At 35.3% G+C, this 27,202-nt stretch overlaps 1 protein-coding gene across 2 annotated transcripts; it reads left to right on the top strand.

Annotated features, from left to right (window-relative positions):
* Positions 1–333: 333 nt before the first annotated feature.
* On the top strand, positions 334–27,202 carry LOC142610186 (1,4-alpha-glucan-branching enzyme 2-2, chloroplastic/amyloplastic-like). Of its 2 annotated transcripts, none has more exons than XM_075781930.1 (22): positions 334–641; positions 2,059–2,216; positions 4,250–4,551; positions 6,537–6,635; positions 7,772–7,814; positions 11,352–11,411; positions 12,069–12,149; positions 13,022–13,138; positions 13,753–13,836; positions 14,772–14,893; positions 15,089–15,208; positions 16,608–16,737; positions 16,862–16,972; positions 17,815–17,943; positions 18,854–18,957; positions 21,028–21,172; positions 22,425–22,572; positions 22,698–22,798; positions 23,031–23,108; positions 25,359–25,514; positions 26,454–26,528; positions 26,644–27,202. In XM_075781930.1, exons 1-22 carry the CDS (start codon positions 515–517, stop codon positions 26,749–26,751), a joined length of 2,598 nt encoding a protein of 865 aa, XP_075638045.1. In that variant the 5' UTR covers positions 334–514; the 3' UTR covers positions 26,752–27,202. The 2 variants fall into 2 exon arrangements, with proteins under 2 accessions (XP_075638045.1, XP_075638044.1); XM_075781929.1 differs by having other exon boundaries at positions 26,632–27,202.

Raw genomic sequence — 27,202 nt, 5'->3', positions numbered from 1 at the left:
AAAAGGAAAAAGGAAAAGAGATCAAATGGTCAAGGGAGTTTAGTTATAACTTTTTTTTTTTTTTTTTGATGAGTGAGTTAAGTTAGTTTTTAGGATAGTACACAAAAAAAAAAAAAAAAAAAAATAGACCGCACGTTCACGGCCTTTTGTTTCTGATCTTCAACGACGTCACTACCTACGTGGCACTCTACGATTACGTCCATCACCACAAACCCAAACCCAACGGACGGTGGAGAATTCACAAAATTTCCTTCCTTTCTAGGTGGTCCCACCTCACTCCTTCTCCCCATGCATTTCACCACGTAGCACTCGCTTCTCTTTGGCCTCATGTGCTCACTCACTCACTCACTCACGCACACTCTCTCTCTCTCTGATATTTTGCTCTTCTGAGTGTTCACGCTTCTCTCGGCGCCTTGAACTCAAAAACTCACACACTCTCACTCTCTCTTCCTTCTCTCTCAGCTTGAGTCTAGATCTATCGCTCTCAGTTTCCGAAGCAGAAAACCCTAGAGAAATGGTCTACACCATCTCAGGGATACGATTCCCTGCAGTTTCACCGCTCTGCAACCGCTCGCGATCGAACTTCGTTGGCAATCGCTGTTCAAATATCTCTCTCTTGCCTACCAAGGATTCGTTTTCTCGTAAATTTTTCTCACTCTCTCTCTCTCTATTCTTCAATCTTCTTTGCTTTTCACCACTGGCTTTGATTGTGTTCCTCTGTTTTTTCTCGCTCTCTCTAAGAAATGTTTTGTATAGTTTTAGTTAGAAATGGCGATCATTATTTTGTTTACTAATTTGAAATTTGATTTGATATATATATATATAGTAATAACTGAATTTGACTGACTATTATATCTATATATGTATCGGATTTTGTGATACAAGTTTGATAAACTGTTCAGTGTAGATTGAGGATTTTGCGGTCTATGAGGGCTATGTTTGGCTTTTAGGCTCGCAATTGCTATAATCAGTGAGTGTGTGGTTCTAATTTCCTGTGCGGAGTTGGATTCTTAAAAGAGAGAGAGAGAATTTCTGATTGGTCTAAAACAGAGCTGAATATACAGGAATTTTGGGGTAAAATTATTCAGTACAACGGGTCGCATTCCCATTTATGTGAGAGAGAGCTGTAGTGTGCACCTCTGACACAGTGACACTTGAACTAGTGATTCTGCTTTGTGAGGCGTGGTCTGCAGTCAATTGTACTGCCCTTGAGGTGTAGTGGCGAATTGTAGTCTTAGTAGTTATCGTATAAGATGATTTACAATTGAATATGCGGTACGGGGTGTGTATAAGACGATTTACAATTGATTATGTGGGTTGGGGTGTAACTGCCGCCACAAGTTTATACTAGTGACTACAATGACTTGCCCAAATTTGGGTTTTGGGAATAAAGGTAGGTAAAAAACTTAGGGACACTTTGAATTTCCATTAAAGTTGAATTGCCTATCTTACATATGATTCTAAAGTACCGGTAATGACTCATGATTGATAAGATTTTTGTGAGAAATGTAGCTATAAAGAAGGTTAGTGCATAAGGGTCTTGCTTCTCTTGGGTCTGGGAGAGGTGGTTGGTAGAGACAAGAGAGACTGATTTCCAAGACTCGAACCTGTGATACATCACTTGAATGGGGGTCACTTGGCAATGCATTATGGTTCGACCTCTGAAATGTAGCATTACATGAAATGCGAATTGTTCCCATATATCAGGGGCAGAAGCTTCAAGTTTTTAACTTACCTTAATTTAGATGTCACTTTGTTCGTTCCATTGCTATGTAAAATTTGAAAGATATTGACTAATGCGTAATTTTGTTTTTGTTACTAAATTGTGGACCTCAAGCAAGGTCATGGTAAGCCATGGGAAGTTTACATTTGTATTTCCTTTTTGACTGACTAGTGACTGCTAGGTATTGATAAATTTAAATTCTGAATGCACTTATAGAATTAGAATGGCTCCTTTGTTTTTAACAGTAGTGTATATTTATGTTCAGTTGATGACTGTCCATTTGTGTTCTTTTCCTTTTATCATATATGTAAAGCTAATTTGATGACTGTTTATAGGGAAGATCTTTGCTGGAAAGTCTTCTCCTGATTCTGACTCCCCATCTTTAACGGTTGCTGCCTCTAATAAAATCCTTGTTCCTGGAAGTCAGGGAGATGGCTCTTTATTCTTGACAGATCAGTTGGACAATCCTGAAACAGTTTTGGAAGATCCCCAGGTATGAGTGTGTGCTGCCTGACGGTACATGTAAATGTGTAAATTTACTTTCCTTTACCTCTATTTTAGCAGACTTCTCAGTTTCTTGTGGTTGTGGTTGTAATGTCTAATGCATACAACAGAAATAAATGACTAACTAGCTTCCGATGTTTTGTTGAAAAGTAATCGATGCTATGTTGAGTTTCAGTACAAATAAATCCAGAACTATTTGATGATTATAACAGAGAAGGACATTGCAGAAATGACACTTATCTGATGATAAACAGCTCGTTTTGTCATGACCTTCTCTAGTTTAAATTCCAAAAATTGAGTGATTGGTTTGTGCTATTTAGAAATTTAGGTCTTTATTGGATAATGGGCAGTTTTGGATTTCAGGATTTGCATTTCTTTCTTTGTTTCAGAATATGGGTAACCACCAAGGTAATTGATCAATTATGATAAATTGGATCGGATTTTGCAATCTTTTCTTCTCAATACTTTAACGTGATATAACATCTCTTATCTCAGTGACACCAAAGGGATATAAAATGTTCTGTGTCAAGTGGAAGTGTAGTAAATCAAGTGATGTATGCAGCTGAGGTATCCTAAAAGACTGGTAGACTTTCCTTTTCTCATTGAATGAGATTTCTCCAGGATCTCATGCGTTAAAGCATGCCGCCCGCATTCATCCTTAGCCAAGATCAAACTCTCCATCACAAGAATCAACAGGATCAAACTCTCGAGATGGGGACAGATTCTATAACCAGGGGTTTGATAACAGTTTTGATATGAAAAATATAGAAACCCTTGAGCAAGGGTTTTGGCCCAGTTAGATGAACAATAACATCTTTGGAAATTTTCTTCCTGATCAGCCATCCTTCTTGGAAACGAGTCATCTTTTTTTTTCTTTTTTTTTAAAAAAAAATTTGAAAATGATTGCTACATCAGTAGTGAATGAAAGGAATAAGGCAGTTAGGACAAGGGATATGGTAATGATCTGTTATGTTTTTGCGGGAAAATACTATGAAGGATAGTTTTGCAGAAAAGTGGTCCATGCATATAACATTTCCTTCCTCCCTCCCCCTCCATAAAAACAGAGGAAGAATTAATTACAAAAAGTGGAAAATAATTTCAATCCCAATAATTAGCACATAACAATGATGTCCCAATGTTAATATTGCTGTTGAAGCAGTTATCTTTAAGCTGGTTGGAGAAAGAATGCCCTCATTGAAAGCCATAGCCAACTGAGTATCAGAGGAAAAAGAAAAGTGAAACCCATCTAGCATTGGATGTAACAAGATTCTTACTTACTTGGGATACTTTTGATCATTAAAAAGTTTTGTTACTTATCAAAAAAAGAAAAGAAAAAAAAGAAAAGATTCTTACTTATAAGAAAGAAGTAAACAGAAAGAGATGCTAGGTTCAAGGGTCTGTACATTAGACTCTTGGAAGTTATTCGATGCTAAGCACCTTGAATTGTATGAAGGATAGAGAGCCCCTTTATTCTACCCTTGTTGGAGTTGTGAAACTAAGCACTCCATCAAACAGAATGCATCATGGTTGAGTCAGCACAAATGACGTTATTAGAGTGAGAAAGATAACTAAGATAAGGTTGGAATTTTAATTTAAGGGAATAACAACTTAGCTTATTCTAAAATGCAATTTCAACTCTATGGTGGCCTTGATTTATGTTCCTAGCTTTTGTTTACTATTGCGAAGTTGTGGATATTAGAGAGAGATTGGGGTCCAGAAATCCTATTTTAATTTGGACTGTGTGATGGTACATATGTTTTCAAATTCAGTCTTGGTGTAATTAGTTAGGTATATGTCTTCTATGTGCACATATTTACAATATAATAACAGTTACCTGGATTAATTCAATTAATTCCAGCTCTATATTAATTGAAATTTTACCTTTTAGTCTGATACCATATATCGTCATTATCTTCCTAAATGCCTACAATGCAATCAATGCTCATATGAAGTCAATTTGTTTGTTGACGTCTCAGCCTACTTGAGTTAATTGTCTTCTTGTGTCCTGATGATTGTTTTTAGGGATTGCATGATGTGGATAATCAAACCATGGAAAATGACAAGAAGCTCAAGGATGAAGAACACTTTGTGGAATCAATCAGGGGTTACAATGAGGTTCAGCATGAGCAAGAGTCTGCCGCTGCATCACTTGTAGGTGATGATAGTAGAGCTCAGGGAAAAAAGCCATCTATTCATATTGCCAAGACAATAACCATTGAAAAGGATGAAGTTAGACCAAGGACCATTCCCCCACCTGGCCCTGGCCGTGGAATATATGAAATAGATCCACTTCTGAATAATCATCGTGAACATCTTGACTACCGGTGAGATACATTTATATCTTTTTTTTTTTTTGACCGAACATTTTTATCTTTTCCTAATACAACGGAATGTGTGAACTACTAAGTGGCCAAGGACTTAAAAAAAATTGAGGGAGTACAATTAGTTGCTTCAGATTGTGCATGTTGGGGCTGCAATGATCATATTTGTTGATGCTTATGTGTGTTTTTTCCTGTTATAATTCAGTGGGCCTTCTTGCTGTTGTGTTGAGTGTCCGTTTAGTCAGCTTATTCTTCAGCTTTTTGTAAATGAGATTGTTTGAAAAAGCTGTACCTAGAAATAAGTGAAGTTGACAAATAATATGTACTTCAAAAAAGTGCTATTTGGGAACGTGTTACCAAATGGGCGCTCAATATGTTATCTAAAAGGTGTTATTCTTCACATGGAGTTACCAGAGTGTCTCATTCTCATTGAGTAGTAGCTAATTCTGACACAGACCTGATTAAGTTACAAAACTGAATAGGAATATATATAGTACTTGTATTATAAAGTAGTCCTCTAAGTTTATGTGCAGTCTTTATATATCTGGTTTCATTTACAATTAACCATGGAAACTGTGATTCTGTAATGCAATACCCAGATAAATTGTTCTTAACTAGATAATCTGATTTTATTTAGGTTTTCTTTGAGAATTATCTTGACTTTGTGCTTTTATCAATGAAATTACTTATTGAGAATGTAGGTTATGTGGTGTTCGTGTTTCTTTTGTACAAACTGAAAACGGTTCAATTGGTAAGGTGGGTTAAACCATATTAGGAGAATCTTTGAAGGACCATATATAGATTTGTAACCAATGACTGTCTGAATTGCAGCTGGAAGCTTAAGAAAAAGCTTTATTATATTTACTAATCACTGTCCTTGAGAAATGACCAAAGCTGTGAATGATGATTATGTTTTTAATTTTTTTGATGAGTAATAAATTTTTTTATTAATATAAAAAATAGTCACCCAAGTATACATAGGGTATATGACTAGGGTCATACAATCAATCACACAAGTTACATAAGTCTATCAAATCAATAATTGAAAATAGAGTTTGACTACGAAAAAAAGACGTCCAATCCAACAAAGTTCTAAAGAAAAATAGTTTTAGCTTAGACATGGTTCTTTCTGTATCTTCAAAGCACCTGTTATTCCTCTCTCTCCAAAGACACCACATCAAGAAATGGGGGGTAGCCATCCATATAGACCCATTCTTATGATGCTTGAAATGACCTTGCCAACCAGCTAGTAACTTAACCACAAACTTCAAACAATTCTAATACCATAGACCATAACTCCGAAGCAATAGGGCAATGAAGTAATAGATGATCTACGGATTCCCCGTTACATTTGCACATATGATACCAATCCATAGTCCACACACGTCTTCTTAAATTGTTGCTAGTCAAGATTTTTCCTAGGGCTGCAGTCCAAACAATGAAAGCAACTCTAGAAGGGATCTTTGGTTACATATGCTTTACCAAGGAAACTTCTAGACACTAGTATGAAGCAGGGCCTGATAAAAACCACTAACCTAAAAACCTTCTCTTATCTGGTTCCCAATGCATCTGATTGTCCCCACTCCCCCTCACCGAGGCAACATAAATAGTATCCATGAAGTTTGACAAAGGCTCCAATTCCCAATCTTGCATAGCCCTTACAAAAAAAATCAGCCTCCTTCTCACAGCTAATCATAAATAATTCGGGAAAACATATTGCAAGAGAATTCTCACCACACCATTGATCATGCCAAAACTTCACCTTAAATCCATCCCCAACCTAAAAGAGTGATTGATAGGTTTTGGGTTTATTCATGTCAATAGAAGAGGGTTATTGTTACTAATTGCTTTTTATTGTTTTTGGTTGACTTATAGTTGTTTGATTATATTTCTTTTGTTTTCCCATAAATTCTTGACATTATTGATTTTGTCCAAAGTAGTAGGTGTAAAACCCTAAAACTTTAACCTATGTATATTGTAATTTACAGTTATGGACAGTACAAAAAATTGCGTGAGGCAATTGACAAGAATGAAGGTGGTTTGGAGGTGTTTTCTCGTGGTTACGAAAAATTTGGTTTCATCCGCAGGTACTACTAGATATCCCATTTTGGAAGGTTGATTGTTTCTATGTTCTTTGTGTCTGAAAACGTTAGTTTCTGCACTGTGCAGTATTATTTGGATGCACATGTTATTAATTATCTTATAGCTTTCAGCTATGTGGGGGAAAATAAAAGAATGTATTAAAAAGAAGAAGGTATTACTCCTTTGATCCAAATCTACAATTAATTAGAAGACGAAGCAACTATATTAATGGGGTAGGGAAGAACAAACAAAAATCACTTGATTTGGCTTAGTATATGTATTACAAATCTCTTTAAGGAATTAGATTTCTTTCGTTGATTATGAATACTAATTTCATTGGGAATTTGGAGTCATTTAAGCATGATTTTTTGGGGGGGGGGGGGGGGGTTCCAATGGAGGCCCAATGGTTACACAACAGGGGGTAGCCCTATCCTTCCCCTTAAACCTCTCTCGCCCTTTAGCATTGGTGGAATTCGATCTCAAGTCCCTTATTTGATGACAAGAAATTCTACTAAATGAACTAATTGATGCCCATGCATGATTAGTTATTTAAATGCATCTTACTTTTCCTTGCCGCTCCTTTGATTTAAAAGACAATTTGAATATTTAGTTCCAAGTGTATGGAAAGTGATAATCCTAAGTCATAATCCTTTGGGTTTAGATAGATTAGAGTGCATCTTCTATGTTCAAGAAGATATTGTTTTAAGTTAATGATTTCTTCTGCACAAAAGTGGGCCTTTGTCAGAAATATACCCATCCACTGATACCTTCTTTTCCTCTTAATTGTGTAGCATTTTTTTTTTTTTTGGAAAGGATTTGTGTAGCATGTTAATTTAAAGATTAGTATGCATAATCCCTTTGGGTTTAGATAGATTAGCATTCATCTTCTACCTTCAAGAAAATATTGTTAAGTTAATGATTATTCTGCACGTAAGTGGGCCTTTGCCAGAGAATATACTCATTTATTCAATTCTGGTGTAGTATAATCATATATAGTTTATATGCTCCTAAGTACTTCAATTCCATACATCTTCATTCTGGATAAATTATTTATTGTGTGCTCCTTGTCAGAACCTGCTACGGTTTCTCTTAGAATCAAGTTTATTTAAGTTGCTGATTATCTTCTTGATTGGTTTTACAGTGACACAGGTATAACTTACCGAGAGTGGGCACCTGGAGCTAAGGTTTGTCTTACCTCATTTCTGTTTTGTGGAAAATCCACTTTACTATTACTATTACTAATATTATTATTAGTACTATCATTTTATTTATTTTTAGTTAGTAGTATTCGTTTTGGGGGTTGAAGTTGAAGGGGGGATTTTGATACACAGTCCTTTTATGGTGCTTTGAGGGGATTTAGCTCTACTACTTTTCCATGGAAAAGTATTCGGGGTGTGAAAGGCCCTCGTTGAGTGTCTTTCTTCGTTTGGACAGCTGCATGGGGAAAGATTCTAACAGGTGATTGGTGCTGTCTTTGCCGATGTAGTGGGGAGAGTGTTGATCGCCTACTGTTGCACTGTGAGGAAGTTTCTTGGTTATGGAGTTTTGCTCATTTGGTGTTGCTTGGGTTTTACCCAAGAAGGTTATTGATTTTTTGGCCAGATGGAGAAATTGGTTGGGAAAGTACTCTTACATTGTGTGATGTGGGTTATTTGGAGGGAGTGCAATAGTCATATTTTTGAAGATATGGAGCTTACTGGGGGATCAACTCTTAGCTTTATTTGTAGGGACCTTGTTTGATTGGTGTCATGCTTGGTGTTTTACTTCTAGGATATCCATTCTGCTGTTTTTAGATTTCCTTTCTTCCTGTACATAATTTTTATTTTTTGGTTTCTTTTCTGTTGTTTGTGCTCTCTTTTTTTTTGGCTACTTCATTTTTCTATTGAAGTAGCCTTCTCTTAATTCAATTTTTCTTACCTATCAAAAAAAAGTTAGTAATATTAGTTCTGACTTAAGTTGGAATCATATTGTGCTTGGTCTAAGAACTCATACAACTAAAAGGATTGGTGTAGGCAGTCCTGCATGGACACACAATGTAGTAAAACATCCTGATTCAAACTCTTGTTATTGATATAAGAGATTGTTATTCAAGGTAGCAATTTAGTCACTAGGGTTGTAGGGTTATTCAATGCTCATGACTGAAATTGAAAATTTAAATTAACTAATAGCAAATGTTATGAATATTGCTATAAAAGCACGCAAAAAAAAAAAAAGAGGAAAGGCAGACAACCCAAGATACAATATTTAACTTGGTTCAGCAAATTCTATGTCTACATCTGCAGGCAATGCCAACAAAAGAATCCACTATCAACAATAAGGATCACAACCACTCAAACTCTCACAAACCTATTCCAAAATTTTCACACCCTCAAAGCTGCTCTCACACTAACACACAACTGACACAAGATAAAGTCTTGTCTACTAACTTTCACACACACCCATAACAAACCAGCTATGCCATCAGTCTATTTATAGGGGTTATCGCACCTACTTACTCATTTTCTTGTCAATGTGAGATCCCTACTCTTCATAAGAATTACTGGTTTTGGAGATTACTACTCTTCAAAACCAATAAGGAAACCTGTAAACTTATACATTCATGGATTGGAGTTAGCAAATATAATTCTAAGCAGTGTATCCATCCTTTTATTAAAAAAAAAAAAAAACTATAGTATTGAGCTCATTATTTGCATATATATATATATATATATATATTTGAGCTTATTGAATGAACTTATAAAATATCAATGGATGCAAAATTTGTGATTTAGCTTGGTGTAGGCTATAGGTTTAATTATTATAGCAAGAAGTATTATGCTCGTTCGATGCACGAATTAATAAAAAAATTATGAATAAATTAAAGAAAATATTTCAATTATATCATTGAAATTGAACAAAATAACTTAAAGTTAGTGCCAAAGAACATAATGTAAGACTGAGTATTATCAAAATCAAATTTTTTTTTGATAATTAAAATAATTTAAAAATAAATACCAAAAATCCTTCTAAATTTTTTGAAACTTTTGGTAATAAAATTTTAAATTTCTTAAAAAAAAAAAAAATACTATGTTAACAATTTTTATGCAAAATTTTGTACTTATAGTGTATTACATGACGATGTGTAATAGCTACATTGAACAACATAGTACAAGCACAATGTGTAATATTCAATTTACTCATTAAAATATAATATTATGGTAGATTATTGATACAATATAAATTGTATATTGAACTTTCTTTTGAATTTCTAAGAAATTTTGAAAATAGAGTTTTAGTTGGAGAAAACTGTGTTAATAATTGTAGTGTCTTATAATGCACCATGTGGCATAAAGAAAGAAAGAGGAGAAGGTGTCCATTTAGTGGAACCAAAGCAGCGAAGCTTGTAAGACCCAACTTTTATTACATAGTTTTTTATTTTTATTTTTTTTATATATAAGTAATCAGATTTGTTATTGAAAAAGGTCACAAGCTCATGATGATGAGGACTCTGTAACCTAAACGTACAAGACTTATGAACAAAAACAAAATGAGTCCATGAATGTTACTATTTGTTACAAACAAGGTACAAATTAGCAAAGCCTCTAGCTGATTTTTGGATCTTTCCCTAGCCTCAAAAGTGCAATTATTCCTCTCCCTCCACAACAGACACATCACACATATAATGAAGTAAAATTCCAAATTTCTGAAGAGTGCTTCCCAAACCAACTCCACCTCCCTGATAAAAGGTCAACCAGCCTCCTTGGTAGCACCCAATAGATTCTAATCATTATAATCACAAAGCTCCATAAATCATAAGCAACATCGCAATGGATCAACAAATGGTCTACCTTCTCCCCTCTACATTGATACATACAGCACCACCCTACTAGGGTAAATCCGTGCTTGATAAGATTATCACAAGCTAAGATCCTCTGACAGCAGTCCAGTCATAGAAGGAAACTCTCTTAGGGGCCTTAGTACACCAAATACTCCAAGGGAAAGAGTTGGTGATGCACCTTGGATAGCTTTGTAATAAGAGTTGACAGTAAAGACACCGCCACCTTTCAATTTCCATAACATCCTGTAACCCCCTGCCATTCTAGGTATGTTGGAATATATAAGCTCCAAGAGCATAGTATGATTTATTCTAAACAGTAAACACTTAAACTAACATTTATCTAATTTTAATAACTAAAAAAGCTTATTGAAGGGCACAACCCTAGTGTGTTGGGATTACAGAAAAGGGCACCCAAGAAGGAAAAAAATTGAAATTATGTCGTAAAATTAAAAGCATTGAGAAGTCTAAGAGGGAATCTAAAGAGGCAAATGAAAGATGAATGGAAACCTAATGTAATAGGCCTTGGGGAATGGGAATACACTTTGATCTCTCCCATTTTGAGCATTTAATATAGTGATTGGGATGAGGACCTTAAAAGTAGTCAATAAGGTTATGGGTTTTCAACACCGTTAACACAATTATCTGGTGAGGCTTGTGTAGGGTTTTATGAGTCGAGATGATCATAAATAATTTGGATAATCTTGGTATGTTCTGTTTTCCCCAATTGGTTGGAAGCTCTGATCTGATTCAATGAGAGTCACTTATTTCTGATAATAATGACAATCAGCTTGAAGCACAAATTGTTTCGACTTTAAGTTGTGGTCCTTGACCATAATATTTGAAGTATCTGCTTATTGTTTTTCCCTCTTACTTACAAAGCACGACCATTAAATGCATTTTGCAGTCAGCAGCCTTGATTGGGGATTTTAACAACTGGAATCCTAACGCTGATGTTATGACCCGGGTATGTTGCCTTTGTTTGTTTGTTTTGTTTTGTTTTGTTTTTTTCCTAAGGATGAAATCCTAGCAAATTTGAAATTTTGAATAATTGTGGCAAACACGTTATCGGCTAACTAAGGATCTATAGCTCTCATCTCACCCCCTCCTCCCCTTCAATGCATACACAGCTTTTTTGGTACTAAATTTACTCTAGTCTTATAATAAAATTACAGATAAATTTGTTAAGAATACACAAGCAAGTACACACATCATTTGCATACTTATTCAGTATCATTTTTGTAAATTAGGATAATGTGGGGAAAAAAAAGATAAGAAAGGAGATTAATTAATATATTAAAATAAACAGCTGACTCCCAATTACTTATTGAAAAAATAAAAAAAAAATCTCACTTTTCTATTATTTATATTGCATATGCTGTATTACCAAAAGAGAAAACCACCCCTTCATTTTGATCGCATACATGTCTAGCAGATTGGATCCCCTATTAGCTTACCATGCAAGCTCTAGAATAGAAGAAAAGGCCAGTAACCATGTTTAAAATCAATTTGACTGTAATGTTTACCGGGTATGACTGGCTGTCTACTTATCCTACACTTTTGTAGTACATAGATTTCTGTTCCTGTTTGTTGTCAGAAAAACTCATTAATTGTATGCAAACAGAATGAGTTTGGTGTCTGGGAGATCTTTTTGCCAAACAATGCAGATGGTTCTCCGCCAATCCCACATGGTTCTCGAGTGAAGGTAACATTCTCCCCTAATGAGTCTTCTCTGAAGGATTTTGGTGATTTGATTTTAGTTTCTGTACTTATAGCTTCTTGAACTCTTTCCCAATTGAATAAAAAAGTTGCAGTTTTCTGAAAGTGAGAATAAACATTCATCAAATCTGGTTATGAACCATGTATAAGGATAGTTTCTTAGCATACAAGTAGGTTTCCAAGGTTCTACTAACTTGTTTGTTATGTAAAATCTTACTGGATGAGATGAGGCTACTGTCTGTTAAAGGTACTCTTCATTACACTGGCCTGTGAACCTGCCATATTATCACCTATTAAAAAAACATATTTTGCAAATGTTACCTTTTTATTATATGGCATTAATTATGATGAAAATAGAATCTAAAATTTCTACAAAAATATACGTAGAGCACTGGCATGCTTATTTTTCTTTTATAGTAAATAGTTTATAAATTGTGATATGCATGATGATAAGCTCCAAATCGTATGGAAATAATTTGAAGTTTCAGAACCAGGGAAGAAGAAATAGCTTGATTCTTTACTGAGAGCCCTCCATAATACGTCTTCATTACTTTTTAACTCCTAAGATAAATGACTATTGGGCATCCCATTTTGCTGGTCCACCACCTTTAAGATAGCCTTGCCATTCTTTTCACTACAATTCCAAAATGACATCAGCATTTCTTTTGGCAGTGTCCAACTTTTCACAAAACCTAGCTGGAAAATACTAATCACCTTAATAACTCAATAACATATTGGAGATGCCTCAGAAGGCGAAGGCAAAATAGGAGATGCATAGTTGGTTGTTAGGGATTGGCTAAATAATTTTCTTTTTACATGCAACTGCTGTCAAATAACTCTCTCAATCATGAACTGTAGATCCGCATGGATACTCCATCTGGCATTAAGGACTCCATTCCTGCTTGGATCAAGTTCTCTGTACAGGCTCCGGGTGAAATTCCTTATAATGGCATATACTATGATCCGCCCGAAGAGGTATGGTTCTGCAGTGTTTTTGCCCTTCTTTGGCTTGAGTAATAATGAAAATTCAATATTTCTAATTACAAAGTGCTCATAATATTTTCAGCCTCTTGATTGAATAAAACATTTTACCTTTGAAACAAAAATGACAATATCAAGGAATCCAAGGTAGAACAAAGACAGTAGTAACATCTGAATTTGAAATGGTGTGCAATAATTTAGGAATTATTGAATAAGATTCCCGAATGTTGAAACAAAATCGGTCCCATCAGAAACTGAAATCCAATATGATTTTCAGTACTTGCCTAATTCAAAACTCATCAATTTATTTGTCTAATTTTTTGATTGGTAAGTTACACATGCACCTAATGGGTCTTGAACCTATGTTCTCAGCCTCCACCTAGAACTTTATAAGGGTAGGAGGTGCTAGTTGATCTAGAGTTCATTGACATCAACTTACTTGCCTCTTACGCTGTGCTATAATTGTTCATGGATGAATGTTTGTGTTAATATCACCAAAATTTATATATGGTAGACTTAGTTGATTTGCTTTTTGGACTTGATCATGTTTCTATTTTTATGACATTTTTTGTTTTGTTTTAATGATGCTCTTTGTTCACTTGTTACAGGAAAAGTATGTATTTAAATATCCTCAGCCAAAAAGACCTAAATCACTTAGGATATATGAAGCACATGTCGGAATGAGTAGTACGGTGTGCATCTCCCCCTTCTCTCTTGAATGCAATAACTTGTTATTAACAGTTCAATCTGCCAATTTTTTTTTATGATGCTCTTGCATTTAAAACTTTATAGATTCCAAAGTATTTTGGAAAAATCTAAAGGAATTAATAGAAGCTAACAACATAGTATTTGAGAGTTATCTATTTCTCTTATGTCCAAAGCTCATATGCAGCTGACCTGAATTATATGATTGACCATTTTGATAACTAATAATGAATCTTCCCTATCCTCTAGAGGGAAATTTGTTTACTGTTAATTATTAATTTTGATCATCGAAGGAAGTTCTTAGTCCAATGTACAGAGCGAACGAATTAGGACCTATGATCAAAGCTATAAATGCTGCTCCATGGCACTTTTGCTACATAAAAAATTATGATCCATGTTTCTGGGTATTAAGCATCTTGAAAGTTGAGAGCTTTATTTCCACAAATACTCTTTTTACTTTATGTTAAATAGGTCTCCCAGCGATTGTGTGATAATTTTTTTCTTCTCTTCTCATTTGAGACATTATGTGCCAAATATATTAGCATTAGGCACCATTCCTAAAGCAGAGACATTAATTGTTATGTGCATTGATAGGCTAACATCAATGCACCAGCCTTTTCAGTTTTCCTTCATATGAGCAAAATTATCGGAAGAAAAATTCAAATATTCCCTGGTAAGTCTTCCATTGGAATATAACCAATATATGGGATCTTTAATGATGTTAACCGTGTTTAGCATCCTTTTTGTTAAGCAGTCATATTTATTGTAAATAGTAACGTTCAAGGAACCACTTTAAGGAAAATTGTGACATGACCCCTCTCACACATTGACCTCTTTCTTCCATTTAGTTCAAAGGTTTGTTTTATTATTTATGAAATTTTTTTTTACTGAACCTCACAATGTTATTAACTGTGAAATGTAGGAGCCAAAAATCAACACATATGCCAACTTCAGAGATGATGTGCTGCCGCGCATTAAAAAACTTGGTTATAATGCGGTTCAGATCATGGCTATTCAAGAGCATTCATATTATGCTAGCTTTGGGTAATAGTTTTGAAGTGTCACATGTATTCAGTTTGTTGTTTGTTTGTTGTACGGCTTATACTTTCAATAAAATACGTCAGATGGGTAGACAAGGCATTATTCATCTAGAATGTGGTGTTTTTAGTGAATTGATTGCTCTTAATTACTGGAAAAACTTTTGATAGATATCCTTGAATTTTCTTTCATGTGCTGCAGGTACCACGTCACAAATTTTTTTGCACCTAGCAGCCGTTGTGGAACTCCAGACGATCTTAAGTCTCTGATAGATAAAGCCCATGAGCTAGGTCTGCTTGTTCTCATGGATATTGTTCATAGGTAATGTTGGATTAATGGGATATAATCTTTTCAGGAAGCTTGTTATGGTATTGTGTTTTGATGAGTTATGAGTTTTTATGGTGGATGAAAAATCATTTTGCTACATGTAGACCAATTTGAAAAAGAATGTGTACATGTGTGCTTTTCCATATATATTAATGTCTTTCTGTGTGTGTAATAGTCTCAAATTATTATCTAAAAAGCTTGAATCTTCTAGATGCCAATCAATACCAATTATACTTTTGCAGTTCCCTCAGAATACTATCAAATTGCAACCATCTAGACAATGAAATTCCTTTTGTTTTTGTTTTTTATTTTTCTTTTTGGGGGATGAACTAGTCACTAAAGTCTTTTAACGGAGGATATTCTCTTTAGATAGAGCCAAATGGTGAAGTATTTTGACCACCATAAGTTGGGATTGGAGGACTTGTTTTACTGAACCCTGGTAGTTTGGATTGAAGATCTTGTTGAGTTGGGTTGTCAATTCAGGTCTTTGAGTGAACTTGAAACTGTCAAGAATGATTTGAGGGTGAAACCACATACTGCTTATGTGCTACTGTGTCATTTATGCATTTTTTATTGTTTTAATAATTCCAATCATCTTAAATTGTTTTAGCCATTTTTAATAAGAGTATTTTTATTGTTGATCACTGAGAGTATGCAGATGTCAAGTTTCCCTATTTTGTACATATTCAATTCCTGACAGACATCGATGCTGAATGCATCAAAACCAGGCAATTTTGTATAATTTGTCCTCTTGGATGCTTTTCATTCTGGGTTGGACTTTATTTCTTTCCTTTTAAGTTGTTTCTTTTCCTTCTAAGTTGTTAAAAGATACTTAGTTCTTGATGGCATGCAATGTTAAGAATGTTCTTTTCAGTTTCTTTTTGTTAATGCGCTCATCATTTTAAACATCTATAAGGGGAAGAGAAAAGTGTAGGAAAGGCTAGTATGGGAAAGTTAGATAACAAATGCTCCTTCCAAAAAAAGAAAAGAAAAGAAGATTGTGGATATATATAATTAGACAACAAAAAAGGGAATCAAGAAACTCATTACCGACAAAGTAAGTAACTTTTAGTGATCTATACCAAACGACTTGTGAAAGGCAGCCAAGCTTCCGGTGGTTGAGCTAGTCTTGGTCATGTGTGAGTTCATCTAATTCATACTCAGAATGTCTTCCATAATAGATCATATGCAGGTGTGTAGTTGGGAAGTTTAGTGTTTTTCATTTGGAGTAGTTGGGAAGTTTGATGTGCAACCATACTCTGATACTGTAGGTTTCGCATTGTTCTGTGCTATTAATGACAGTTGACCTTATTTTTGCCACTTGTATCAAATTTGTGCCTCTGATTATACTCTTGTCTTCTTGTGTCTAACTCTGTGTATTTAACAAATCCAGCCATGCATCAAATAATGTGTTAGATGGACTGAACTTGTTCGATGGAACTGATAGTCATTACTTCCACTCTGGGTCACGTGGATATCATTGGATGTGGGATTCTCGCCTCTTCAATTATGGAAGCTGGGAAGTATGTGCTATTTTATTTAACTCAGAAAAAAAGTGTGTGCATATATATGGTGATGAATTTTGTCTTTATTTATTTTTCTTTAACCAATAGTTAACAGGAATTAATTCTTATTTTTTTTAATTAGGTAATAAGGTATCTTCTCTCAAATGCAAGATGGTGGCTTGAAGAATACAAATTTGATGGGTTCAGATTTGATGGTGTGACATCAATGATGTACACTCACCATGGACTGCAGGTATTTTATCATTTATGATTGGGAACATAACTTTGTGATTCTCGATGTGGTATGATGAGTTGGTTACATGCTTTAAGGATAATTATCAGGTTTTGGAAATTGTGTCTTACTAGAAGGGCAATATACTACATATGGGAATAAAAATAATTTGTGATGGTAGCTATTTGTATATTTTAAAATGTGAAACAACCTACTTACAGGCAATCCTAAAATTTGGGTATATTTTCAGATGTTGATAGATTCTAGAATACTTGTTGTGAGGAGAACGGAAAACAAAGTAGGCTAGATATCAGGATACTAAGAAGCTCTGATACTAATTGATGCATAACGGAAATGCAATAAGGGTTAGATCTTGTTCTAGCTTAACGAAACCCTTAAATCCATAAGGAGGCTCCTTGAATCCACGAGAAGAACACTAGAGTCCACCAGAAATAATAAAAACCTCAATTTATTGAATGTGCATGGTTAATTCCGTTTTACATCTTGTAAGCCCTTTTAAAGGCTCCATAAAACATATTTTGCTAGTCAAAATATTCCTAAATTGATCCTAATTGATTCCGAACCATAATAGGACTCTAATTTGACTAGGAAAGCCTTAAAAACCCAAGGAAATAATAACCCTATAACAAAAATTTCATAAAAATTAAATAAAAAATATATATATATATATATATAAACAGACGACAAAAATGATCTCCCATATTCTGTCCTACATCATGTTGCATGGTCTGCTATCATATAATATAGATTCTAAAATTTGTTTACATTTTGTCTCTACTTCACTTGATGTTCTACTATTGTATTGGCTGTGACAATACCTTTTGTTCCTGTTCTTTATGTAGGTAGCTTTTACTGGAAATTATACTGAGTACTTTGGATTGGCAACTGATGTAGATGCTGTGGTTTACCTGATGCTGGTCAATGATGTCATTCATGGACTTTTCCCTGAGGCTGTTAGTATTGGTGAAGATGTATGTCATCGTGCTAAGCACCCTCTATATCTTCCAAGTCATTTTCTCTTAATGCAGAATGTTTAAAGCAAATCTAGTAGTTTCTATCTGACTAAAACCATCTCCTACAGGGTTAAGTTACTGCGAGCTATCTTTCACTTCTTTAGTCTTCATTTCGATTTAGCTGAAAGTTCTTTACAACAGTTAACTGTGAATTCTCATCTAGTCATCTTAGTGTTGACCTTGGAATTCTTTTTTTTTTTTTTTCTCTATTTTCTAGATATTATTGATTGCTTTGAATGTTAATTTCACCACTATTTGGATTGTGTGACCCTCTGACATTTTATTGCTTGCAATAGGAGCCCAAAGGTAGAAGTTCAGGGTGCCCTCAGAGGCACTCATATTAGAAACCGAGGAGAACTCACCTTTACTTATGTAAAAAAGGCCCCATCATTTCAACTCTTGCAAAAATGGGAACAGGAGTATATTTTATATCAGTGATTGATGACCAATTGCACCTTTGCCCAAATATTAAGGGTGGACAGAAAATTGGCATTCAAATAAAGCCATTTCTCTTTCTTATTTTAATTAAATCAGACTTCGTTCTCCTTTAAAAAGGAAATCTCGCCAAATTAATATTGTAATGAATGTGGGATATCAATTTAGTTCTCTTAGCAGCGCACACTATAGTATGAATTGTGAATGCTACAATACTTGGGTGATTGTAGAGATCTTTTGGGACGACTTTAATAGACTAAACTATTTGGATTGTGATGATGATTAAACAAACTGAATGCTGCAAAGGGGAGAGGGGGTGGGGGGGGGGGGAGAGATCTGAAAACAAAGAAAGGACATAAACAGAAGCTATAACCCTGAAGTCTCTTGATAATCATTTTGTTCTGCATGTACTGAAAAATTTTGTTCATTACAGGTCAGTGGAATGCCAGCATTCTGCATTCCTGTCCAAGATGGTGGTGTTGGCTTTGATTACCGCCTTCACATGGCTATTGCTGATAAATGGATAGAGCTTCTCAAGTACGTGTCCATAATAACTCTTAAAACACATGTTATCTTCCTATGAAATTCTTTTAACATATTAAAAAACCCATTTTTCATATTCAAGCTAAAATGATACCATTTGACTACCTCGACACAAGAATTCTTTTGCGAATCAATTTTTGAAGATTGCAATTGGCATGAAAGTAATTATTTATATGTAGGTAACAAATCATGCCAAAAGAAATTGAAAAAAAAGGTAAGAAATAGAGGTACATGGAAAATACACACCATTGTTTATTTATACATAAGACACCTAATATAGTGTCAGCCAAAGGTGACAATTATCAGAAGAAAAAATTTCTTAGTGTTGGAGTCTCGGAGAATGCAGTAGCTTATAATGTTATCAAGTGAGATGCAATTACCAAATCTCATCACAATATTCATGGTTTGAAAAACTCACTTCTATGTCACTGTGACTGTGACTTTGGATTTAATCGCACACCTCTTGACAAACACATCAGCATAGGAGTGAGTGTAATTTATTAATGGAAGCTTGTAGAAGCAATATGAATGCGATGTGGGTTTTATGAGTGTGGATGGATGGGTGAGTGTTCTTCATATATAGAAATGCATATAAGAGCGTCCCTGCTACATTCTGAAGAATGCTATACTTAGATGGTAAAAGGAAAGAAAGCTAAGTGACTGTAAAATCTAGGATAGTACATTAAAATAAGGGTCATGTTAGCTTGTAACCTAATCAATGTTGTGCCAGTATTGTGATCATGTTGCAGCAATTTTGTGTTCACGATCATGTAATTCTGCTATAGGTTTTCCTTATCCATGTTGCTAGTTTCCTTTTTGATATACAATTAGCCTTATTCCCAATTTTTTGGAGTCAAGATAGATTAGTCAAGGTTGGCTATATGTATTCTTTTCCGCCATTCTATTTTATTCAAAGTCATACTCTTTATTACTTCCTTAATTAATATGTTCTTTTTTACTATCTCTACAAATGTTATTTTTGGTTTTCCTTTACCTTTTTTGTTCCCTCAACTTGAAGCAACTCACTCTGTCACTGGTGCATTAATCACTCTCATCTGAATGAGACAAAACCATCTCAAGTGACTCCATTTTCTTTTCTTCAATAGTGATCACCCCTATCTTCAAATGAAGTTCCTCATTTTGAAATACCATCTTTTTGTGTATTTCCGCTTATTCATCTTAACATTCTCATTTTAGCTACACTCAATTTATGAATATGTTGCTTCTCAACAAACCAACATTCACTACAATAAAGTATAGCTAGTCTTATAGCAGTCTTTTATAATTTCCCTTTAACTTGATTGGTATTCTATAGTCACAAAAAAATCTTGACGCATTTCTCTACTTAATCCATCATACTCTTTTATTATGATTCACATCCTCTATAATCTCTCCATCTTTATGAATTATTGATCCAAGATTTCAAAAGTTCTCTCTCTTGCTATCTCTTGGCCATCGAGTCTTACCACCCCTTCACCCTTATTTTTGCTCTTACTAAACTTACATTTCAGGTCTTCTGTATTAGTCCTACTTAATCGAAAGCCTTTAGTTCGCCAAATTTCAAACTTGGCATTAACTCCACGTTTAGTTTCATCCGCTAAAAATTATATCATCTGCAAAAAGCATATGCTAAGGAACTTTTTCTTGAACCAATTTAGTTGGCTTATCCATCTCTAGTGCAAAGAGATATGAACTTAATGTTGATCCTTGATACAAATCTATAGTAATAGAAAACTCACTTGTGATACTTACACTTGTTCTCACACTAATTATGGCTCTGTCATTCATTTCCTTAATCAATTATTAAGTTATTTTTACTCTCAAAAATTGGTGGTCAGTTTTATTAGCAATTATCTCAGGCCTTATGGAAGTAGGAGCCTTGTGCACTACGATGGCCTTTTTATAACAATAAGTGCTCAACTCCAAGAGTAGCGTGCAATGCAATCCCTAGAGATACCCAAGCCTACTTGTCTTTTACCACCCAAGGAAAGGCCTAAGGACATTGTGTAACTGTTACATATCTAACTTAAAATACTTTTTCCACCATTCTTGGTAATTTTGTAGGAAGAAGGATGAGGATTGGAGAATGGGTGATATTGTTCACACTCTCACCAACAGAAGGTGGTTAGAGAAGTGCGTTTCTTATGCTGAAAGTCATGACCAAGCTCTTGTTGGTGACAAGACAATTGCATTCTGGTTGATGGACAAGGTTAGTTATTACTTATACTGTAAATTAATCTAAAAATGTGCTGGTGATTTTGGTGCAATAATTTTAAAGAAAAATATTTTCTATGCTTTCAGTGTGTTTGGACAGTATCTTGTTGCTAAATGAGAGCGTGACCTGGTACCACTTATGTAATCCAAGAATATTATGACTTTTCTAAGATACAATTTCATGATTTTTTATTATTCATTAAAAAAACTGCACTATTGTGGGCATGGATGCTACCACAAATTATGTAAGTACTGAAAAAAAAAATGATGTTAAAGTAAGAACAGGATGGGATAGGAGGAATAAGTTTTGATGAGGATTCACGGTCAAAGATTCTGTCATTGTACATTTTAATTTTAGTAACATGTTGAGATCTGGATCATTACAAATCTAATCACTAACTAGGAGAAGAGAAAATTGGAAAAGGGAAGGGAGAGGTTAGAAACTTAACAGAACATCTGTAGTGGAACCTACTATGAATGCAAAAGTTGATGATTTGTGATCTCATGACCCAAACTTATGTTGTAATAGCGGAAGCTCTATTACCAAATTGTTGTGGGAAAATGCCTTTGGATAGCACTCCCACACAAGATTGATTGTGAAAATATTATGAGCTTTAGAAAGATCTCAAAAAATAATAATAGGAACAAAGATAAAATGGAAAGAAAATATACACAAACACACACAAGAGAGAACATCAAAATTTTAAGTGGTTCGGCTTTTAATGTGTCCACAGGCAGGAACTAAGAGAAGTTTTACTAAAAAATGTGGAGAATACAAATGATGTAATGGAACTTTCACTACACCCAAACCCCAATACACCCAATGCTACTCTCTCTCAGAAATACAAAATTAACAAAGAGAAGTTTTTTTTCTTCCTCTGCAATTGCCACCCCACCACTCTCTCTTGCTCACTTCTCTGAATAACAAGCTCCTATTTATTTTTTCTAACAAGTAACGAAGCAGTTTTATTAGACAAAAAGAGACTTGAGTTCATGATAATGAACACAGGACAGAAGATGCAAAGAAATCATACAGAATGTCTAAGAGAAGCTAGGAAAACAAAAAAGGATGAACAATCAGTGAAACCCAGCTCCTGGATCAATCAAAGAGCTCCATATATATAATGCAATTCTGTTTTACAGCATTTTTGAAGAAGTTTGTGTCACAAACACAAGTTTATGAGATTAGACTCGTGAGATCTGTATTGTTTAGAGTTTTTCATCTTATATTCTGATACCTCTTTCAGGATATGTATGACTTCATGGCGTTAGACAGACCATCAACTCCCCTTGTTGATCGTGGAATAGCATTACACAAAATGATCAGGCTAATTACGATGGGATTGGGTGGAGAGGGTTATTTGAATTTCATGGGAAATGAATTTGGACATCCTGGTGAGTATAGGTCAATTTGTTTGTATTTTCTTCAGTTTATGATTTTAATTGAGATTGTTTGATTTCATGGTTCTCAAAACATGTAGATCTGATGGTTTTTTTGTTGTTGTTGTTGTTGGTGTCAGAGTGGATTGATTTTCCAAGGGGTGATCAACACCTTCCTGATGGCAGAATAATTCTTGGAAACAATAACAGTTACGATAAATGCAGGCGTAGATTTGATCTTGTAAGTTTCTTTCTAAAGTGTCATTATCACTGGATTTCTTTATCCGCTATGCACCAATTTTTAGGTTAATTGCAATGGATCCAGGTCACATTAACATTCCACTGCAAACTAATTGCATGTGTTCTTTACAAAAAATATACATCCTTTTTTAAATTTCTGAGATTATTTATTCTATGGACATTTTATAATCTGAAATCTATAATTTCTGTGCTGATTATTTATATACAACCAGGGAGATGCAGAATATCTAAGATATCATGGAATGCAAGAATTTGACCGGGCAATGCAGCATATAGAAGAAACTTATTGTGTAAGTTTTTTCTTTGCTGAAATATAAAGATCTGTTTCGTTTCAGTTGCCAAGGCCCTGATTGTCTATTTGAGTCTAGGTATTTTACCTGTGTTGATTTCTACATTAGGTAAAGCTTGTGTAACACTAAAAATTTTTTGTGAGAAATTCAAAGTCCAAGATGATGTCTCATACAGATCTCTATAGGGGGTTGTTACTAATTTTTGTACTTGCTCTTTTATTTTCCAAATATTTCTTCAACTAAGGCTGCGTTTGTTTCGGCAGTAAATAGTTTCCGGGTGTAAAATGATTTCAGCTGAAAACATTTTCGGGAAAAGAAAATATTTTTAGGTGTTTGGTAACATTTGAAAAAATACTTTGAAATTTTTTTTCAGGTGTTTGGTTGTCATCTTGAAAATATTATAGAAAATGCATTTTGTATTTGTTGCTCACATTTTCTCACATTTTCTTAGCTTCCAATCAATATATAAAAATCTTTTCTCAGATAAACACAGAACAATCAAAGCCAAAAAAAAAAAATCATCAACTTTGGGAGAGAAGAAGGAAGAGAGAGAGAGGAGAGATCGCGCGATCGACGGCGGTGGAGGCTTCGATCGCGCGATCGTCGCGCGGCGGAGGCTTCGATCGCGCGATCGTCGCGCGGCGGAGGCTTCGATCGCGCGATCGTCGCGCGGCGGAGGCTTCGATCGCGCGATCGTCGCGCGGCGGAGGCTTCGATCGCGCGATCGTCGCGCGGCGGAGGCTTCGATCGCGCGATCGTCGCGCGGCGGAGGCTTCGATCGCGCGATCGACGGCGGCAGAGGCTTCGATCGCGCGTTGGACGGCGAAGGCGAGATCGCGCGGTGGACGGCGAAGGTTCGATCGCGCGGTGGAGGCTTCGATCTCTGCTTGATCGCGCGGTGGGGATCGATCTTTGCTTGATCGTGCGGCGTTGGATCGATCTTTGCTTGATCGGCGATGCGAGGCACGGCTCGGACGGCAAGATTGCGCGGCGTTTGGGCTGGCCGGAGCTTGGCTGGGCTGGCCGGAGTTTGGCTGAGGTGAGCTTGGAGATGAGTTTTGGACTGTGTGAGGAGTGTGCTGAGCTCTCTCTCTTCAGGTGTGATTTCCGGAAATCGTTTGAAGGTAAAATCAAAGTGGAAACGATTTTCCGTTAGAAAGGGCTGATTTTCCGGTCAAACTGGAAACGATTTTCCGTTGTCCGAATTTTCCGTGGCTGCCAAACAGAAGGAAACGCGTAAAATGATTTCCTGAAACTGTTTTCAGTCCAAACAAACGCAGCCTAAGACAAGACAGGGCTTACAGGAAAAGAAGAAGGATAAGAAGACGAAGAGAACAGTATACAATCAAATAATAAAAATGTTCTAATCCCATTTGGAAGGATATCACATGGAATCAAAATAGTTCTTTCTAGTAATTTTGGATTGTTCTTATTCTAGTAATTTTGGATTCAATTAAATCTAATAAGGTTCCAAAAAAACAAAAAACCTTTTTTAATGATTGTTTCAACCAAAAGTGGGGGAAGGGAGGGCAGAGAGAGAATAAAAATTCCTTTTTTTGTTGAATTATTTCGTACTTTACAATTCCTCTATATTCTATTTTAAATCTTGTTTTGAAAAAAAAAAAAAAGTCTCAAAACTCTAACAAATACCAAAACAAAGGCTAATTGAGCTTTACTCATCCCTTCAAGAACAGGACTGAAGGTAAGGCAGTGGATTCAAGATCCATACTAAAAAGCTATGGTCTTTGTTGATTCTCTGTTCAGATGGGCTTTAAGATTTCGCTTGGTCCACTGAATGATGAAAACGGAGAGGACAGGACCAAAGGAAAGAGAGGGTGTATAGATCCTTTTGGTTCCTGAAATTTGTGATACAGTAAATAGTTTGAGGCTTTTAGTATTTATTCCATTCCCTCTTAAATCTTCATCAAGGTGATTTATTCATAAATCTATATTTTTGCTTTGCCCTCCGCAAATCACATTTTACATATCTAAAAGAGTTATCTTTCGCCCAAATCTGGTGATTAAAGACTTCTACTGGGGCAAAAGTTCTTCCTAGGAGATATTAGTAATAGCTTCATTTTGTCATTCTTGATACATAGATTTTGATGACTGTTGATTTTGCTAAGTAATTGGCTATTTGTGGATGCTCGGTTTTGAATTAAATTTCATCATTATTTGAAATTGATGTAACTGCAGACCTTTGCTAATTTAGAATGGAAAATGATTCAGTGGTTTTAAATGTTGACACAGTTCATGACTTCTGAGCACCAATATGTATCACGCAAGGATGAAGGAGACAAGGTTATTGTCTTTGAAAGGGGGAACCTTGTCTTTGTCTTTAATTTTCATTGGACCAACAGCTACTCAGACTACCGAGTGGGCTGCTTCAAGCCAGGAAAATATAAGGTACAGTGTATTTTTTTGCAAATGAAGAGACTTCCTCTTTTTTGGTTGGTAACATAGCGGTGGGTCACTAAATATACTTTGGTCATTCTGCCTTTTCATATGTACTTTTCTAGGATTGACCTTTTAATTATCATCTATATCGCATTTAGTTACTGGTAATTCTTTCTTAGGCACAAAATTTGATTTAAAAAGTAATATCAAAACGTTTGAGTGAAAGATTGATTGCCCTATAACCTAATTGCATAAAAGCAAGAAGGGTATCAAGCTGTGATCTGCTCAAGATTTTCATCAATTATATACCCTGTCCAGTGGTCACTGACTGTATTTTTGAGCTGCATCTGGAGTTTTAATTTTGTCGATTCTGTGTACAAACTTTTGGCTTCCATATGAAGGGTAATTTTAGGGAATATCTGCCAGATTTAAGCAACCAGATACCTTTCCTGTGGTCACCAGCTTTGATGTTTTTCATTTTTTTGGAAGCTGCATTTGTCAGCACCAAAGATCTTGGTTACATTCTAAATTAGGAAATACTGTGCAAATACTTCAACAAAAGGATCATGTGCATAAAGTGCAGTGCATGGCTTTCGATTATATTAGATGCTGTTGCTAACTAATGCTTCACCTGGCTTTACATAAATTTAAGAGATGAATCAGTTTGTTCAATTTGGCTAGAGTTTTGCTAATCTGAAGGATGTATAGCCTTTTGATGTGCTGGTTCGTGCATGGTTGGAAATATTGTGAGCCATTTTCAGTGGACAATTTAACTTTGTAAAATTACGCACTTGTAGAAACAGATCTCGTTTTTGTCCAATACCTATGTTGATCCTGGCTTATTTAGTTTTTTTTGTAGACCAATTCCAGTTTGCTGTTTCCTTCTCAAGTTATGTATGATTAATTTTGTTCATTTCTTTCATAAAAAAACGTTGTCCCTTCTCGCAGATTGTTTTGGATTCAGATGATGCGTTATTTGGAGGCTTCAATAGGATTGATCACAGTGCTGAGTACTTCAGCTTTGTAAGAACTTTCTCAAGATAACTTAAGTTTTTTACTGTTTTCCTCTTTATTTCTTCCTCTCTTTTTTCCTCCCTATATTGAACAAAGGTTTAATCTTTTATAGTCGCGTGAGCAGGATGGATGGTATGACAAGCGGCCTCGTTCTTTCTTAGTATATGCGCCTTGTAGAACAGCAGTGGTCTATGCTTTAGTAGAGGATGAACCGGAACCCGTTAAACACTGATCCATTTCTTACAATGGTTCTCCTAATGTGACCATGATTTAGTCTTGCTGCCCTCCTGGACGTAATATTTAATGGCTACTATATGCAGTTCCTCTCTTTGAAGAAATTAATGGAAAAAGAAGCATTTGTGGATACAAAAGCGGTGCATTTTGTGGTTTGGTTGGAGGTTCAAGTCTGGGTCACTTACTTCTTCGTCCAGGACGAAGGACATCATCTTCTTCTTACATAAGTAAAGGCAGAAACATATGCACAAAATTACATTTCCATGCGGCGCACAGGACCAGTCCTTTGTGAGCAGATCTGTGGCATTCTGTATATGTTTTCAGTTGTAACTTGCAAGCTAAATTATGTTCAGAGCTGTGGATTTCAGCATGACATTTTTGATGTATAGCACGCAATGCATTGTAATGCTCTAATGCATCCATCTAATAAAAATCAAGATATGGGGCTA

This window comes from Castanea sativa, chromosome 9, assembly GCF_040712315.1.
Source record: "Castanea sativa cultivar Marrone di Chiusa Pesio chromosome 9, ASM4071231v1".
Classification (NCBI taxonomy): domain Eukaryota; kingdom Viridiplantae; phylum Streptophyta; class Magnoliopsida; order Fagales; family Fagaceae; genus Castanea; species Castanea sativa.
This window is presented reverse-complemented; position numbering and strand designations above follow the sequence as displayed.